Raw genomic sequence first — 18542 nt, 5'->3', positions numbered from 1 at the left:
GTGCTTTAGCCATGTACTGAGCAAACGCTCTGAATACCCTTGTCAATGGAAAATGTCAGTGCTGTCATTTAACACACTAGAAAACCTGTTTTGGCTTGTGACTGTGGGACATGTGTGTGCTGTATGGATTGGTGTAAAAATTATGAGTTTGGATCAGCAAAATGCGGAAAACTTAAAAGGTTTTGTAAACTTTCCAGATGCACTCTGGTGTCTTTCCTTTTAGTTACTCCTTTATTTCCTCCAGTTTTCTCAGTATCTCTAGGTTATCTGTGTACAATATCAGTCTGCAGTTTTTGTGTTCTTTAGATCTATTAAAATTGAGATGACTGATATTAAATGTTGATTTTTGTGTTTCTCAGGTAAACCCATATTTTCAGTTGACATCCACCCTGATGGAACAAAATTTGCAACTGGTGGCCAAGGTAAAACCAACAACTGCTAAAATGAAAGTTTCTCCCTTTAGGATCATTTTTAAGCAACAGCTTAGTATTCTAACTGATGGAAAGTTACAGCTGGGTTCAGGTTTACTTTCCAGCTTAGAAAAATTCTCCCTGTTGCTCCTTGTGAAGGTGTTTCATGTTTAAAATACTTGGATTGTTTCCAGGGGAGGATTCGGGGAAGGTGATGATCTGGAACATGGCGCCGGTCCTCAGAGAGGAGGATGAGAAGAACGAGAATATTTCTAAAATGCTTTGCCAGATGGACAATCACTTAGGTAATCAAAGTCTGTATATATGGTTGGTTAATGAGTGTGCTTGTTCTCTAGCTCATTTTTTCCCCTTAATTAAACTTAAGGGTTACTTATGGTCTCTAACGATAGCTCCACACTGTGTGTATATGTAATTTTCTTTAATTAATTAGTTTTTTAACAGTTATTGAAAGCTGCACAAATAAACATCTGACGCATGTAGACTGCAATACCAACATGCACAGCTGTTATCATTTCCTTGACAAGAGGTCATTTAAATTGATGAAATAGAGTAAAAAAAATAAAAATGCTCATTAAGTAAAAATGTAAATCAGATACAACAAATCCGACGTATAAAGCTGAATATAACACAACAAGGGGGTCAGTGAGTAAAAATGTTAGTTAAATACTATAAGATAAGTCTGAAAGAGTTCAAGATGTATTCAGAATGTGATTTGAATAAAAAAGAACTAAGGAAAAGTAACCATTTAAAAAAATAAGTAGACCTTTTACACTATGAAAAAAGAAAGAAAGGAAATCTATAACTATAAACCCATCTGACTAAAACGTTCGGAAACGTTGACCTTGGATGGATGGAGATAACAGCGGCAGGAAATTAAAATCACTTCGCCTTCCATGAACTGCCACTGACATAAACTGCTGCTGTGTTCAGTGACCTAATAACAAGCAGCCATATTTAATAATGAGAGCATCTTGATCTGCAGGTGCTGTTATTGTCCACCCTACCAGCCTCCTCAGCACTAATCCATACAAACTGTATTTATAGCCTCAGTGAGCAGAAGTGTTTGTGTGTGTCTCTGCAGCCTGTGTGAACTGTGTGCGCTGGTCCAACAATGGGCTGTATCTGGCCTCTGGAGGAGACGACAAGCTGGTCATGGTGTGGAAGAGAGCTGCGTATGTATACACACAGTCACTCGCTCAATATGATAAACAGCATTCACTATCTGTCAAGAAACGTCTGGAAAGACAGCCAAACAAGGACGTTTCCATGGTGACTGAGCTGAAAGCAGAATGGGAAACTTTTTGTGTCAGCGTGAACGCACACTAGATTGTGTGTGTGTGTGTGTGTGTGTGTGTGATAGGCGGCAATTTTACGGCTTTCCACAGTGCATTATATTACAACGATCTACACTTTAATAAACTTGCATCAATATTATTTATTTATCCTATTCTATTTTTTTGTTCTAGTAACACCAGCATGCTGTTCAATGGTCAATCATATGAGTCACTGTTGTAAACTAGGGCTGTTTAATTAAGCCAAAAACCCAAAAATCTACTATTTTTGTAACCTTAATAATTCTGCAGCACCATGATCCAAAAATTGCCAGTGGTATGCTACTGCTGGAGTTGGGGCATATGCAGATTCTACAGCTGTCAGCTACTGTTGGATGATGTGCTGCTGCTGATGGATGGTATACAGCTATAATCGGCGTATTCCACAGCTCCAGGAGAGGCATGCCACTGGCCACTTTTGGATCTTGACACACTGTTTCCTACACATATACTTTACTTGGGTGGGCCACCGACGGCAGAACGGTCACATAAATATATCTAAATATATTTTGGACCTAATTTTAGCTTTTATTTATTTATTTTGCTGCATGAATAAAAATAACACCAGAGTGTAACTAAGACTGCCAGAGGGGGTTTTTGGACAGACTTCGACATCCTATACTGCAGCTGGTAGCTCTTCTCTGGAAATTTGCTTCCAAGCTGGACAACCAGAATAACCAGAACTTGCAGTAGGTTGATACCTCGTTCAGTTGCTGGTATATGTTACTCACACGAAGTGCTCTTGTTGCCAAAAGCCATAAAAGATGATTATTACACAAGTATTTTTTGTAACAAAGTCTATATTTATTATTCTTTGCTGCTTTAAAGTATGTCCCAGTTCTTTCTCTGTGTATGAACTGACTGGATGCATGCTATCCCTTTCCTGCTAGTTCAAGCTAACTTCCTCTCACTGATGTTTTCTGGTGAATCTCCATTGTTGATAATTATGTCAGCATTCACATTTGCTGCTTTTTAATTTTGTCTGTCTGTGTGTTTCTTTTCCCTGTAGGTTCATCGGTCCCAGCACAGTGTTTGGGTCAAGCAGCAAGTTGGCCAATGTGGAGCAGTGGAGGTGTGTCACAATCCTGAGGAACCACACTGGAGGTAATAGACTCAGAAAATGCACAGAGAAGTTGCAGATGTTCACAGATACTGAACATCTGCACACATCCACCAACCTGGCTAGTTAAAGAGCCTCTGTTCATTGTGTGTGTTCTCGAGGTCTAACAGCTGTGTGGTTAAATGTTTAAAAACAAAAGAATTTCCTGAAACAAGACGATGAATAAATCATAAAAACAAAAATAAAGTGGAAAAATATTTCAGATAATAGCCAGATTTTTTCCCCTTCAACATTCAGTACATTACTTGGTAAATTTCTTTCTTTAAATCCCCTTTGACATATTAATGTCAAAAAAAGAAAAGTGTCACACCATTGTCATCATTTGTTATCATTGTGCTGTGTTTGCAGATGTGATGGACGTGGCATGGTCTCCTCGTGACGTGTGGCTGGCCTCCTGCAGTGTGGATAACACCATTGTGATCTGGAACGCTCGCAAATTTCCAGGTAAAGTTTAACCACAGCTCAGCCTCTGGAAAATAGAAAATGCTCATATTTACAAAAGTCTTTTGTTTTTAACTGAGAGGGAAAAAACACTTTCTGCACACTCTGCAACTGTCTTAATGATCTATTCAGAGATGATCACTACTCTGCGAGGACACACTGGCCTGGTGAAAGGCCTCACATGGGATCCAGTGGGGAAATACATCGCCTCCCAGGCTGACGACCACAGTCTGAAAGTGTGGCGGACGGTGGACTGGCAGATGGATGCAAACATCACCAAACCTTTCAGTGAGGTACAGAAACACTCACTCTCGCTTTGATTGGAACCCACTGAATACATTGTGTGTTTCCACTAATTGATTTAGGTTTTGATTTTATTTTGTCATCACAGTTTAAGGGATTTTTCTCTTTCTGTCTCACTCTCAGTGCGGTGGGACGACCCACGTCCTGCGTCTGTCCTGGTCTCCAGACGGTCAGTATCTTGTGTCGGCTCATGCAATGAACAACTCCGGCCCCACCGCTCAGATTGTGGAGAGAGATGGCTGGAAGACTAATATGGACTTTGTGGGCCACCGTAAAGCTGTCACTGTGGTGGTGAGGATGTGCTAGCAACATGTTCAGCCAGTAAATCTGTATTTAAACAAAAGAAAAGCTACTTATTGATGCGTCTGGTTTCTGTTCCTACAGAAATTCAACCCAAAGATTTTCAAGAAGAAGCAGAAGAACGGCAGCTCTCCGAAGCCCAGCTGTCCGTACTGCTGCTGCGCTGTTGGCAGCAAAGACCGATCGCTCTCCGTCTGGGTCAGTAAAAAACCCACAGTTTTAAAGTTTAAAATAATGATAGTAAAACATAAAAGTTAGTACTCTCATTCCTTAGTCAAGCTGCAGTTTTCCTGGCTTATTGATGTGATGACATGTACATTAATAACCAAGTGAGGGCAGTTTTTCCAGTTCAGTGGTTTCTCACCAGGAATCGCCAAACCCAGTTTTAGTAGCTGTTTGGGAGGATATAAAAAAATAAAGTCTCTCTCGCTCTCTCTGCTCCAGCTCACCTCACTGAAGCGCCCTCTTGTGGTCATCCATGATCTTTTCGATAAATCCATTATGGACATTTCCTGGTGAGTGAAGACATTGTGGGCTGTCACATTCTGCAGTCTCTCTTATTCTAAGTCCACCGCCCTGACATCAGATATCTGACTTCAGATATCATTTTTAATGTCTCAGTGTGTGGATGCTTTTTTACCTGCACCCTTCTCTGTTTGCATACAGGTGTTTTGTGTAGGCTTATTAAACATTACTGGTGGTGATAAATGTCTGAGTTTGATATGTATGTGTGTATCAGGACATTGACGGGTCTGGGGATGTTGGTTTGTTCGATGGATGGCACAGTCGCCTATTTGGACTTCTCCCTGGATGAACTGGGAGACCCGCTGAATGAAGAGGAGAAGGTAAGAAGCATCAAGGCATCACTGAAATTGTGACTGTATGTTTACAACTAGTCCTGTGTACACTTAAGACCTGTGTCATATATATTCTACTACAATGGTAGATGCTCATGTTAAACATAGCTAGAGTTTCAAATAATGAGGTCAGCTTGTGTACAAGGATATCATGTAGGTCAAGTCTCAAGCTTTGAATGCTTGGTTTCAGATGGTGTTTTCCGCTCTTGGCTGTGTTTTATGACATATGGGGGATATCCCAAATGTGGTCATCTCAGGCACATGGCTCTGCCGGTGTGTGGAGAAATCTGCCCCACTTACTGTTTAATTTTGGTTGTGAGTTGCAGCCAATCAGGAGAAAGTAGGTTTAGAGAATAAGGAGCTAAGACGGCTTGTTTCAAACAGAAGATGAACTGAGGGATAGAGACCAAGGCCCTGTGTAAGATTAGTAAGGTTTATTTTAAGTGCAGACTATGCAAAGCTATTCCAGTAGACTATAACAATAAATATATGGAGCTGGAAAAAACGAGGTCCAATTTAAACATTTTTTTGGAGCCTGAGTAAGTGCCCAGGAGTGTTGACCATCTGAGCAGCTTGCCTTATGTACTGTCTTTCTTTACTTGTGGGGAGTAATTTAGGAGCCCAGTAAGATAAATAAAGATTATTTGAACTGTGCCTCATACAGATCTACTCTAGTAGAGTGCAGCAATGAAAACGTAGAGCTGAAAATATGTACTGCTGATATATTTAAAGTCAAAGTCTTCTCCTGATCTTTTATTTATTTAGCTAATAATAAACTCTAAACCAGCTAACAAATACAAAGTTTTATTTAAACCACATAACAAAGTTGTCCCTTCTCATCTTGTTTTTCATTCTTAGAAGTAGAGAAAAGTAATCAGTGAATGAAAAATGCACCACATGAGGCCCAGACTCTGCTTTATGTATAATTATTGGTTGACATCTTTATATTCCAGGTTTTTATTGCTAAGCAGTTTAACAGATTTTTTAAATTTTGTTGGTGGTTCTTGCTTAAATAAGGTTTCTTCCCTCCTAGAAAACTTTTCTTTTTCTTCTTGTGACAAATAGAACAGTATCCATCAGAACATCTACGGTAAGAGTCTGGCTATAACCAGCACCGAGGCTCAGCTCTCCACCACCATCATCGAGAACCCCGAGATTCTCAAATACCAACAGGAGCGGCAGAACTCTGCCCAGGCCAACTCAGGACCAGGTGCTGCTGCACCTGAATCCTCAGCACCCAAACTCAACAGTGTGATGAACGGGGAGTCTCTGGAGGACATCAGGAAGGTAGATGGAGCAGCCATCTATAATAAATGAAATTAAGGGAAAAATGCTTACATAGTTCTGGGAGGTGCTTCCTGGAAGCATATCAGAAACCTGATAATTATATTTTCATTGGGTTTTTGGAAAACTGTTAGAGTAGAGACAAAATACATTAGAAATCAAAGTCCAACACAGTTTAAAATATACTAATACTTATGTTTTTTATATATATATTAATGTTTTAAACTTTTAATTTTCCAAAGCTGTCAAAACATCCTTTTTATATCTGTGCAGCGTAAATTTCTTGGATGCTTTATTCTCTCATCTGGCAGAATCTTTTGAAGAAGCAGGTGGAGACGAGAACAGCAGATGGCAGAAGAAGAATCACACCGCTCTGCATTGCTCAGCTGGACACGGGGTAGGAAGGCATGAAACACACTCCGGTGAACAAGATGGCTGATCTCACAAAAATAGCTGGTAGATCATGTTTGGACTCCAAAGATAGCGGCTGGACTGATTACAGGTTTCTTCTGTGCCATCAAAGCTACAGCAACACAATAAGAGAAGAGCTTGAAGTGTCAAATCTTTGGTTTTGAGTCCACACAAGTTCAAAGACTCCTCTCAGTCTGAACCGGATCTAGATTTAATTAACAGTTGAAACAGGGGGCTATTGTTGCGTGTTTTAACAACATAGAAGCCACGTGGTGCAAACTGAAGATGATTCTGGTCCACAGAGCTAATGCAATGTAGAAAAAGTGATGGTTAAAGTTAGTTATTGTTGTATAAAAGTAATAATAATGTTAACCAGATGAAGAGTAGAAGATCACAGGCCCTTTTCTCTCTGCAGGGATTTCTCTCCGGCTTTGTTCAACAGTGTTCCCATCCTGCCCTCGGGCTCATCCATGTCCAGCCAGCTCACCCCCCAGCTCAGCTCCGACTCCAGCCCAGGACAGGCCTCTTCTATGGGGCTTAAGCCCACACACGACCCCATGCTTACCTCACCTCCTCCCAACAACACTGCTAAGCCAATGGAGGACAACAATGATGGGTATGGAGATCACAGATAGGGAATTTTTGCTGTTGTTTTCTGTTTTACCCTCTCTGTGTTGTCTTTTTCATACTTTAAATTCCCAAACCTCCCACTTCCTCTTCCCAGTCGTTTACATGGCGCTTGGTTTTCTCATTCCCGCCTTCACTTGTCTTTCTCATTATCTTCGTCCTAGTGTCAAATCCAGTCTGCTGCTCACCTCTGCCTCCAAGATTGAGCCAATGAAAGCTTTGGACTCCAGGTTTACAGAGAGGTCAAAGGCCACACCAGGCGTGACAGCCGCCATTTCGTCCACAGCTGGACTCACACCGTTAGACAGGTGAGTAACTGTGCAAGTGAAGAACATCAAACACAAAAACAGAACACAGAGACATATCTGATGTCCTGTTCTAGCAACAGGCCGAAAGACGGCGTCACCGCCCAGAAGGAGGCAAAAACCAAAGAAGAGACCAGCAGTGACAGCGAGGATAAGATGGCTGCCATCAACAAGAACCTGACATTTGGCAAGAGGAAACCAGAGCTGCTGCTGGATGGAAGAGAGGTGCTGGAGAAGAGGAAGAAGGGACGGCCCAGGAAAGACAAGATGGCTGCTTCCATGGCCCAGCCTTTCACTCAGGTAGAGGGACATGTGGATGATCTGAAGCCTGAAAATCTGTTATTTTAAGCTCTTTGGGTGCAGCTAAAATAGGTTAACCAAGTGTGCTTTTCTACTTATCTCGTCATAACAGATAACTCCTCCCGCGGAACAGGAGCCCAGCAGGGTTGTAGCTCCTCCAGCTCCTGTCGCTGTTCTCAAACTACCAACACCAAGTACACAGAAGGCCTTCAGTCTGCAGGTAACACACCATCTGTCATCTCTTTGGTTTGGACTTTAAGTGTTTAGTGTGTTTATCCAGCTGGAAGATGTATTGTACTTTTATAACCACCTTAATTGACAGTTTTTCACCTCGAATTATATCTGTTTGCATCCCCCGTCTGATCTCTCACAAGCTCTACGGTTTGGCTTTGGGTCTTTCTTTTTATTTCTTTGCTAAGTTTGTTCTCTTGTTCTTCTAGCTAAGGTCGTCATTGTTCTCTGCCTGCTTTTTTTTTTGTCTTTTTCTTCTTTTTAGTGTTTCCACTGTGTGGCTACTCATTTTGTAGCTTTTTTTTCTTAAGCCCACGTCTCAGAGGTAGAAATTCTTATTTTAGTTCAAGCCTGTTTGTTTGTTTTGTTTATATCTATTAATAAATAGCCATCAGCACTTTAGAAAGCCTTCTCTGGCTTCCTCCTTGGACACTTATCGTTTCAGTTTCTTCAGTTAGAAATTCTCCCTTTTCTGTTTGAGCAGTGTCGTCTTCTCCCTTGTCTTGAAACATCAGCTTTGGTGGATTTGTAATTGATGAAGGCGATGCTCCATACATTATCGAGAGTGTTTGTTGTGCAGCTTATGCTTCTTCCTGCTCGTTTTTGAACATGAAAGTTGTTGTTTTTCTTTTTTTGTTTTTGTATTTGTGGTCGCTTGTTTTCCTTTGTTTCTCTTTTGATTTCTATGTTGTTGTACTTTTTTAACATGTTCAAAATAAAGATTAAATTCAAATTCAATTCAGGTGAGCATGGAGCCCTCAGTGTTCCTGGAGGTGGAGAATGAGGTGTCCATGGTTGCAGGTTCGAAGCTCAGCCAGCTGCGATGCTCCAGAGACGGACGAGACTGGAACACGCTCCTGCCCAGCTCTGTGGTCGTTGCTGCAGGCAGCAGGTAGGAGGCGCTGCTGAGTTTTCATACAGACAGAATCTCTGTTTATACTTGAATTGATTTACTTTCACTTTTTGATGTGACTTGGAAAAAAAACTAGTAGCTTCAGAACTTAAAAGGTCAGGGACTAAAGCTAAAATAGACATTTAAGTAAAGTAACGCAGATTCATTGCCGAAATTACATGCAGAATATTTTTTATGTGTGCAGTCATCCTCTAAACTCCCAGTTGGAGGAGGGAAAGTCTTCGAGGTATCACTGAAAAGTGGAGGATATTCCCACACAGTGCTACTGATTTTAATTTAGGCCACACTGTTATGAAATGAAAACATCAGCAGGTCTACCAAAGACAGAAAATGTAAAAAAAAAAAAATGAATTAACAGCACAAAATCTGGTCTTCCTAATTCTTCTCCACTCCCTCAGTGACATCCTTGCAGTCGCCTGTGAGGACAGGATGTTGTCAGTCTTCTCTTCCTGTGGGCGGCGACTCCTTCCTGCCATTCAGCTAGGCACGCCTGCGTCTGCCTTACACTGCTCTGCCCACTACGTCATGGTTCTGACCGCTGGAGCGACTTTGTCCGTGTGGTCAGTGTTCAGCTGCTCTGTTTGATTTGAATTGCTTGGGAGCTTTTGTTGCATTTTTTTATCTTTGATCTCTGAGGTAAAACTAGTTTTACAGAGATGCCTACGCATTTAGAAAGTGCATTAATTTACGCTGGTAGTATTTAATGAATATTTGTCTTTATTCTAAAATCTTTGCTCTTTGTAATAATTCATTTTTTGTTTCTGCAGGGATGTTCAGAAACAGAAGGCTCTGGTCAAGAACGAGTCTCTGCTGACTGTTTTGTCTGGTGAGTCATCGCTACAGCTGATATCTACTCACATCAAAACAAGCTTGACCGATAAAACAGCAGAGAGATGTAGTGAGGTGCACTGTGTAGCGAGACTAATGTGTTAATGGGTATATTTAGAGTTAAAGCTGCTTATCTAACGCTAAACTGACTAATGCTGAACACATAACCTGCTCCAGAGAAGTCATATTCAGAGTTTTGTTTAGAATGTATACTTTCATTGATATTTATTTTAAATGTGCAGTCTGTTGAGCTGTGCCTTACTGACGAAATTTGCATGCACCCAGTTGGTTATGAGGAAAACAAATATTATGCTTGATTCTAATCTGCTGCCAATTCTGTTTTACACTGCTGGCCTTGCAGCTAGTGGAACAAAAGTATTTAAAAATGAGTTCATTAGTAGGCCATTTTACACTGAGAATATAAAATCAGTAGCGTTTCACCAAAAGCTGAAAGTATTAGCCCATGACCACCATGAAGCTGTGGGACAGAGGCAGACCCACCTGTTATCTCTCACTGGGGTTTTTAGGGTTTGTAGCGCCGGCTAACAGAGGGAACGTGTGGTTATGTCCAACTTGCTTCACTGCGCTCTCCAGGCCAGATTTGATTTGATTATATAATGACTCAGGTGATTATTAATAAGTGAATCGAGCCGTGTTATTCTCCATGAAAACTACTTTGTTTGTGTCTTCAGGTGCTGACACTACAGTGTCCCAGTCTCTGCTGACTCAGCAGGGAGTTCCAGTCATTGGACTGTCCAACGGGAAGTCGTACTGCTTCAGCTCCTCTCTGGAGACATGGTGAGAAACACTATGGAAGTACTCACTGTACTCACAGATGAATAATGAACCAATGGATTTGACAGCTGTGATTAAACCATCTCTCTCAGGACTCTGATAGCAGATAAAAGTGACTCTCTGGTTCAGTGTGCTGACTTCAGGAGCTGCCTGCCTAGCCACGATACACCGGTGTCCTCTGGGCCTCTGGCTGTCATGCAGGGACGCAACCTCAAGTATGTCTTTAATATTAATCTGCACTTCTCATCTTCAGTAATATAAAATGTAATAAAGAAAGTCAATAAAAAAGTCTCGGTGCTCCCCGCAGTGCCGGTCGGCTGGCTTCCCGCCTCTCCTCCACCCCTCACCACCTGCAGCAGAGCATGACGCTGGCCTTCCTGGAGAATCAGCTGGCGTCTGCTTTGACTCTGCAGTCAGCACAGGAGTATCGCTACTGGCTGCTCATCTATGCCCGTTTCCTCGTCAATGAAGGTACCAAACTTTCAGCTGAAGGGACAAACATCAGTTTTGAGTATTGCAGATGTGTTCTGATAGAAAATGAGAAATGGTGGAAACTAAAACAACCTAGGTGCTTTCAGAAAATTTGGACTCAATTGTCTGATTGAACAGGCGGCAACTGTAGAAAAGCAAGCTTGCACAGTGTCATATGTAGTACACAAGCCTTATATAAACAACTCTTATATTTCATATATTTTTCTGTTTTTCCTTCCAGGCTCAGAGTATCGCCTCAGAGAACTCTGCAAGGAGCTCCTGGGTCCTGTCCACAAATCAGCGGCTACATCCTGGGAGCCCACCACACTGGTACGACAACAAAAATCAGTCTCTTCCTCTTGATTTTGTCTTTTCAAATCAAATCAAATCAAATCAAATCACTTTTATTGTCACATCACATGTGCAGGTACATTGGTACAGTACATGTGAGTGAAATTCTTGTGTGCGAGCTTCACAAGCAACAGAGTTGTGCAAAATACAATAATGTAAACAAGCAAAATACAAGAATGGCTACATCTGAAACTAATAAATATATGTACAATATATAATAGTATATGCATTTCTGGATGTGTATACTAAATATTTTTCTACGTGTGTGTGTGTGTGTGTGTACATATTTTACAAATTAAATAGAGTAAACAATAAATAAAATATATAAAATATACAGAGTGAGACATGTGCAAAACAGTGGCGTTACTGTACAGTATGGAGTGCATAATGTTAAAGTTCCAGTAGTGAAGCTGAGGTGTCTATGACGTGTTCAGCAGTCTGATGGCCTGATGGAAAAAGCTGTCTCTCAGTCTGCTGGTACGGGACCGGATGCTGCAGAACCTCCTTCCTGATGGAAGCAGTCTGAACAGTTTATGGCTGGGGTGACTGGAGTCCTTGATGATCCTCCCCGCTTTCCTCAGGCAGCGCTTCCTGTAGATGTCTTGGAGGGAGGGAAGCTCACCTCCAATTATCCGTTCAGAGTAGAGATGGCACGATACCACTTTTTTATGTCCGATACCGATACCGATATCATAAATTTGGATATCTGCCGATACCGATATGAATCCGATATAGTGTTTTTTAATCAACAAAACTGTTTTTTAAAATATCTTGCTGCATTTTGCAAGTCTGCAAGTTCATACTCAAGTTTAAAACAACAACTACACTAAAGCTATTCTGTTATACCTGTATACAAAAAAAATATTTCATAGTTCAGCAATACTGATCAATCTAATAAACTTAGACCTACACCATCCTCCCTATTCTGGTATTTTAAAGAGTACTTAGCGTAAATATTAAGCAACCTAACTAATAGGGTTCCAACTCCCAGCAACAACAAAAATGAATAAATAAAAAATAGGGAACCACCCCTCACGCTCCACCTCATGATGCTTAATCGACGTAATCAACCTTAATTTGATGCAGTGTGAAAAAAAAAAATGCACAGAAATCAATTCTTTTTCAAGAAATATTAAATAGATTCAACATCTTTCTTCAACAAAATTGCAGACTGCACAGATGGTACCTTCCCAAAGTAAAAAGTACTATAGCTTACTAGGGTATATATATTAGACTTAATAGTCACTATATACAGTAATTGACTTCTATTCATTTTACATCAAATTAAAACTTTGGGTGTCAGATAATTATTTATTAAAAGCTCGACATTTTAAATGAGAATAAGAAAGAAAAGTATGTCTTTGTGCCCCCTTTTCCCAGTTAATGCCCTATCGGCCCCCCTGGCTAAACTTTGCTAGATCCGCCCCTGCACAGTTACCAGCGTCAGCTACGTAGAAAAAGATCCTCGAGTAGAAAGTAATATTAAATAAATTGTAACAACAGCTTATCAAGCTTAAACGTGGTGCTGTTGTTCAGCCGCTGGTTTCCTCTTTCTGGTGCAAAGTGGACCAAAAACAAACAAGAGAGACAGACTCGCGACAGAAAAGCCGATCAGCTGATCATTTAAGCAGTTTCACGATTGAAGTAGCAGCCGGAGAGCAAGAGGCAGTCGCTCGTTAAGCTTAACGTGGGAATGCTTTACAAACATTCAGAGATGGACTTACACACGTGCTTTACTTCTCTCGGGGATAACTTTGTCGGAGATGAAATGCCAGGTTGCTAGCGAAGCTCCAAATGCTATCCACACCACCGACAGGTCCCGCATGCCACAGCCGCTCTATCACGTGACGCATACTGCTCCCACTGCTAACGTTCTGAGGTGAGTTACGGTGTGTTGCAAGTTTTGTGAGGTGCTTTCGTGATATTTAATGGATCGGATTACATTTTTTATTTTTCTCCGATATCCGATCCAGTAATTTAGGTCAGTATCGGACCGATACCGATACGTAATATCGGATCGGTCCATCTCTAGTTCAGAGCACCGCACTACTCGCTGGAGAGCTTTGCAGTTGTAGGCGGTGCTGTTGCCATACCAGGTGGTGATGCATCCAGTGAGGATGCTCTCAATGGCACAGTGATAGAAGGTCCTGAGGATGCGGGGGCTCATGCCGAATCTTTTCAGTCTCCTGAGAAAGAAGAGGCGCTGCTGCGCCTTCTTCACTGTTTTGTTTGTGTGTACTGACCACGTAAGATCCTCAGCCAGCTGTACGCCAAGGAACCGGAAGCTGCTCACTCTCTCCACAGCAGCGCCGTTGATGGTGATGGGGGTGTGTACTTCTCTGCACCTCCGGAAGTCCACTATCAACTCCTTTGTCTTTGCGACGTTGAGGGTGAGATGGTTGTCTTGACACCAGTGGGTCAGGGCGCTGACCTCCTCCCTGTAAGCCGTCTCATCACCATTGGTGATAAGACCCACCACTGTAGTGTCGTCCGCAAACTTCACAATGATGTTGGAGCTGTTAGTGGCTGTGCAGTCGTAGGTGTAGAGTGAGTACAGGAGAGGGCTCAGTACACACCCCTGTGGAGCACCAGTGTTCAGTGTGACGGGGGATGAGGTGATGCTGCCCAGTCTGACCACTTGGCGTCTGTCAGACAGGAAGCTAAGGATCCAGCTGCAGAGGGAGCTGCTCAGTCCTAGATCCTGCAGTTTCCTGTCCAGCTTCGAGGGAACGATGGTATTGAATGCTGAGCTGTAATCTACAAACAGCATTCTCACATACGTGTCTCTCTTCTCCAGGTGTGACAGGGCAGTGTGTAGTGTCAGGGCTATGGCATCATCAGTGGACCTGTTGTGGCGGTATGCAAACTGTAGAGGGTCCAGTGAGTCGGGTAGTGCAGAGCAGATGAAGTCCCTGACCAGCTTCTCGAAGCATTTGCTTACGATGGGGGTCAGGGCTACAGGTCGCCAGTCGTTCAATGAGGAGATGGTGGAGGATTTGGGTACAGGGACGACGGTGGCCATTTTGAAGCAGGCTGGGACTACAGACAGAGAGAGGGAAAGGTTGAAGATGTGTGTGAACACTCCAGCCAGCTGAGCCGCGCATGACTTGACTTTTAACATGATCCAAAGTCCACTGAATATTAACAGCTTTTATTAGTATAGTCACTACAAAATGTGACATGAAACACAGCTTTTACTAAATAGTAAGTGAAGCACAGAACAGCTCAGTTGTCTTTAAAGGGTTTATTTAGATGTTTGAGACAAGTTAGCCGAGGTGCAGTTTGGACGTGGGCTAAATGTCAGATTAGTTGAAAGTTTGCACTTATAAACTGCACCAGGATCTGTTTCTGACAGCCTAATATTTTATCTTTGGTTGTGAGAAACAATTTCAGAGATTTGATTGGTATTAGTGGAGTCAAACTGAAAATAGTGAAAATACTACAAATACGGTAGTGAGGTGATCAGCAGATGTTCAGACAGTGGAAGCTGGAGCTGATCAGCATCTGCTGTCTCTCATTAGACTGTATTGCTTCACTGTGTCTGTGCTGTTGGTGTCTTTTGAACTTTTTTGATGGACTGCCTCATTAATATTATGTCTTGCTGTGTGGTACCGACCGTCTAGGAAATGTCTGCTTCAATTTGCAAATCTAATATTTTATTAGTCTGGTCCTAATTAGCACTACTTAGGATGTCTGTGTCTCTGTGTTACACCTGGACAGTTTATGCAGCTTGCGCCACCCCATTGTCAAGGTGGTGAATGATTTCGAATGTAGAATTTTGAAATTGATACCATAGGTGTGTCTGCTCGGAGGCTGAGGGGTAACACTGGTAGCCGCTCGTATTTTTTATTTTATTTTAGTATTTGAGATTGCTACTTTGTTTTGATCATTTACTCATTTCCCAGAATCTCTGATACACATTACTGGTAAGTATGCTTGGATGATATAAACCAAAATTATCTGAACTAAAGAACACTTTGTAACGACTGCGCACACGCTGTAAACAATGTCACTTCTGCAAGATGACAGTTCTGATTTCTTCCATATTTTTGCTTCTTTTTGCACACAAAGAGGAAAAGATGAGTCGCTTCGTCCTCACACGTTCACTGTTTGACTTGTGTGTTTTTAGGGTCTACGTAAGCGTGAGCTGCTGCGGGAGGTCTTACCCGTCATCGGTGAAAACCTTCGGTTCCAGAGACTGTTCACTGAGTACCAGGATCAGCTGGAGTTGCTGCGCAACAAATAGCACGCGCTGCTACGCAGACAGAAACTGACACAAACACACACGGACTTAAAACAGTTCGGTTTGCCTCGGCTCAGCTCCGGTAAACTTTGACTGCTTTCTTCAACTTGAAACGCTGCTCTGGCTCAGACCTGAAAAACACGACCTGGGTGTCTTCTGAGAACTTTAACATCAGCCGGTCCTCAGCTTTTTGAGCGCTGGGACTTTTCAGTGCTGTCGTTCACCAGACAGTTTTTTTTTTCTTTCTGGTTTTCAGTTTCAATTCTCCTCTCCTGTCTTTATTCCTTCTAAATGTGATCTTTTTGACCTATGCACCTCTTGCCCTCCTAATCATGAACCTAGAAAAGGTAACTCAAGGGAGATGGTGATAGAAACGGTCGTCAGGTGCAGCATCAGCAGCTGTATGGAATCATTCTCAGAGGTCTTGGAGAGAGATCAGAGGTAAAATGTAAAGAGAAATGTAAATTAGAACAGATTTATAGGAGCAATATGCTTGCACCAAAGTGATGCCAATTTAGTGAGAAATAGTCTCTCACCTGCATCTGCCAGGTGAAGGAAATGAAGGGCATCCAGACTACGGATCAGCTGGGTTTTTACAGGTTGGTATTCCCGAGTGTACCGTTATCTTTAAAATCAGCAGTTCTCATACCAAAATGCGAAAAGGGTGGTAAAATGCAAGGCCATGACTGAAATGCAGGATTGTTGTCTGTGAAATAAAATTGGAAAATTGAAAAAAGAATTTGTGCACAAACATTAAGCAGAAATTTATGTAAGCACTAAACTAGGGCTATCTGTGAGTCTGCACCTTCGATTGGTGCATTCGCCATTCCTTGGTCCTCCCTCGACTGAATGAGCTTTTACATTCTGTAATCTCTCCACAGTGTAGCTCCATTCTTAGCTATTTAAAATAGATTTTGTTTGTAAAAGGATAATCCTTCACTTCTGCAGAGATGGGCTGGCGCATCTAGATGAAGGTGATTTTAAAAAAGTCATCGCCCTACAGAGAATAGGATCTGGTGCAACTGGGAAACAACGTCTGACGCTACGACTGATCATTAGGCTAAACCAGTATCACATCTCAGAATCTCTGGCTGCACTAAAATCATCGTAAACACAAATTCAGACAAAATAAAGTTCTTAAAAAATGAACGAGACACCAGATGGTTTAGGGCATTGCAGGAATCCCTGGTAGATGTGCAATAGTTGTACATCGGTACAAGCTCTTGGTGCTAGACATTGTTTGTAAACTGTTAGTGCCGAGTGTTACAGGTTGAGAGAAAGAATCAGCTTATGGAATCAAAATTTCTTCATTATTTTTTAACTGTTTTCTCAACACAAGACACGTTTTAGAGTGTTGAGAAAATGGTTCTGTTTTCAGGCCGGCCTTAGTCATTGCACGGTGTTATACGGTGGCTGCATGAATCATAATGCACAATATTAAATTAACCCAACAGTAGGCCTTTCAGACATGGGTAACATGGCTGACTTACCAGTCTGTTACAGTAATGGCACTCTGTCATTCGTAGGGCACTTTTACACTTTAACTGTGGCGTCAGACAGACTTACTGACAGCGGTGAAAAAATGCAAAGTGATGGGATGTGCAAGAAATTTGTCATAGTTGCAAAAGTCTTGACGCACATGTGGTAACAAGTATTTTTGGTATTATCTCCAAATCTAACCCACAGACCGTATAAAAGATGTATGCCGTTAAAGCTGCAGTCTAATATTGGCCACCAGAGGGCGATAAAGAGTTCTAGTCCTTTGGGAAAGCTTCCCTTATACTTGACCTCTGTAAAAACTTTGCTGGTGAGTTAAAGGTCTCAGTCAATCATTTCAGGTCTTCGTCAACATCAAGATTATTTTGTAAGTTTAGCTTATGATTTCACAGTTGTTTGGTTTTTGCTCGTCATACCCAGTTTCAAAACACCAAGATGGCAACAGCGAAAAAGCTTCTCTCGAATCTTCAAATTGTGACCACAGAAGAATGTTTTCATGTAGAAAACTGTAATAATGATGCTGTCATACAAGTTCTGCTTTTTTTGTTTGTTTAGTTTGTTTTGTTTTCTGTCATGTGTGATCTGTCCAAACTTTGCAGTGACAAATTTTTCCTCTGTCCAGGCGAGCAACATTGCTGGCCCACTTCAGTCTAAAAGTGACCAGTTTGCGGGCTCAGAATGATGGAAATGGATAGAGGCTAATCACAGATAAAAAATCTCTTAACTTGCATGTCCAGAGTAGCTGCAGGGTTTTATTTTTCTGAACTCCACCAAAAATGGTTCTGGATTTGTCAGATAATTATGTCTTATATTTGAAATCATGTGGACATTTCAGGAGACCAGACTCGGTGAAATGTTCTGTATATGTGGTTTTTTTTTTCCACTTGGTTTGTAAATAAGCTGAACTCAGAAACACAACCAGAGCCGATAAAGGCTCCGATTTCTCTCGATTTCTCTTCACATTTCTCTGCTGCTGTGCAAGAATCACTGCTTTCAATTCAGGATTAAGGAGGGAAAATTGTTTTCTGATATCCATTAACTTGACATTTGACCCAAAGGTCAAGAAACCCAGTGACACATTAATGAAGTTCATTTACCTTAATAGTACGTGTGTTTAGCCTTTTGTTAGTCTGCAGCAACATTAATGCACTCCTCTGCCTGCTCTGTGTGATCACACAGGAAGCTTGTTTAGTGTTATATTTCACTTCTGAGTGTGGTAAGCAGCACAGAGGAATCCCTTTTACTTAACACCCCCCTTTTTATTTTTTCTTCTTCTTCTTTTTTTTTTTTTTATCTGTACAGAACTTCCTTCCTTATTTGTTTCATTTCTTTTTGTTGTTGTTTTTTCGGGGGGTTTTCGCTGTCAGTCATTTTTAAATGTTTCTACAAGACGTTTTGTTTGATTTGTTTTCAATTTGTATAAGAAAAAGAAAAAATAACCAGAGACAAGCTGAAGTTTTTGCTTTGGAAAAAAAAGAGGAAAGATTAAACAAATGAGGAACA

At 41.5% G+C, this 18542-nt stretch overlaps 1 protein-coding gene across 1 annotated transcript in view; it reads left to right on the top strand.

Moving 5' to 3' along the window:
• hira (histone cell cycle regulator a) overlaps positions 1-18542 on the top strand; it is a 25579-nt gene extending 7037 nt beyond the window's left edge. Inside the window, exons 2-25 of the mRNA XM_085295445.1 lie at positions 360-422; positions 605-715; positions 1513-1603; positions 2772-2866; positions 3231-3326; positions 3456-3616; positions 3750-3917; positions 4011-4124; positions 4371-4441; positions 4666-4771; positions 5849-6070; positions 6379-6464; positions 6894-7094; positions 7270-7413; positions 7488-7710; positions 7823-7930; positions 8685-8833; positions 9253-9414; positions 9622-9680; positions 10375-10480; positions 10570-10692; positions 10785-10948; positions 11190-11278; positions 15429-18542. Coding sequence (XP_085151571.1) covers positions 360-422; positions 605-715; positions 1513-1603; positions 2772-2866; positions 3231-3326; positions 3456-3616; positions 3750-3917; positions 4011-4124; positions 4371-4441; positions 4666-4771; positions 5849-6070; positions 6379-6464; positions 6894-7094; positions 7270-7413; positions 7488-7710; positions 7823-7930; positions 8685-8833; positions 9253-9414; positions 9622-9680; positions 10375-10480; positions 10570-10692; positions 10785-10948; positions 11190-11278; positions 15429-15545 — 3029 coding nt within the window. The 3' untranslated portion in view covers positions 15546-18542. The remainder of the gene's footprint in view (positions 1-359; positions 423-604; positions 716-1512; positions 1604-2771; positions 2867-3230; positions 3327-3455; positions 3617-3749; positions 3918-4010; positions 4125-4370; positions 4442-4665; positions 4772-5848; positions 6071-6378; positions 6465-6893; positions 7095-7269; positions 7414-7487; positions 7711-7822; positions 7931-8684; positions 8834-9252; positions 9415-9621; positions 9681-10374; positions 10481-10569; positions 10693-10784; positions 10949-11189; positions 11279-15428) is intronic.

Source organism: Mchenga conophoros, linkage group LG12, assembly GCF_057382185.1.
Source record: "Mchenga conophoros isolate Kocher_MC1m ecotype Shallow Benthic linkage group LG12, M_conophoros_male_GT1.1, whole genome shotgun sequence".
In the NCBI taxonomy this organism is placed as follows: domain Eukaryota; kingdom Metazoa; phylum Chordata; class Actinopteri; order Cichliformes; family Cichlidae; genus Mchenga; species Mchenga conophoros.
Note: the sequence above shows the minus strand (reverse complement) of the source record. Positions and strands in the feature narration are given on the sequence as shown.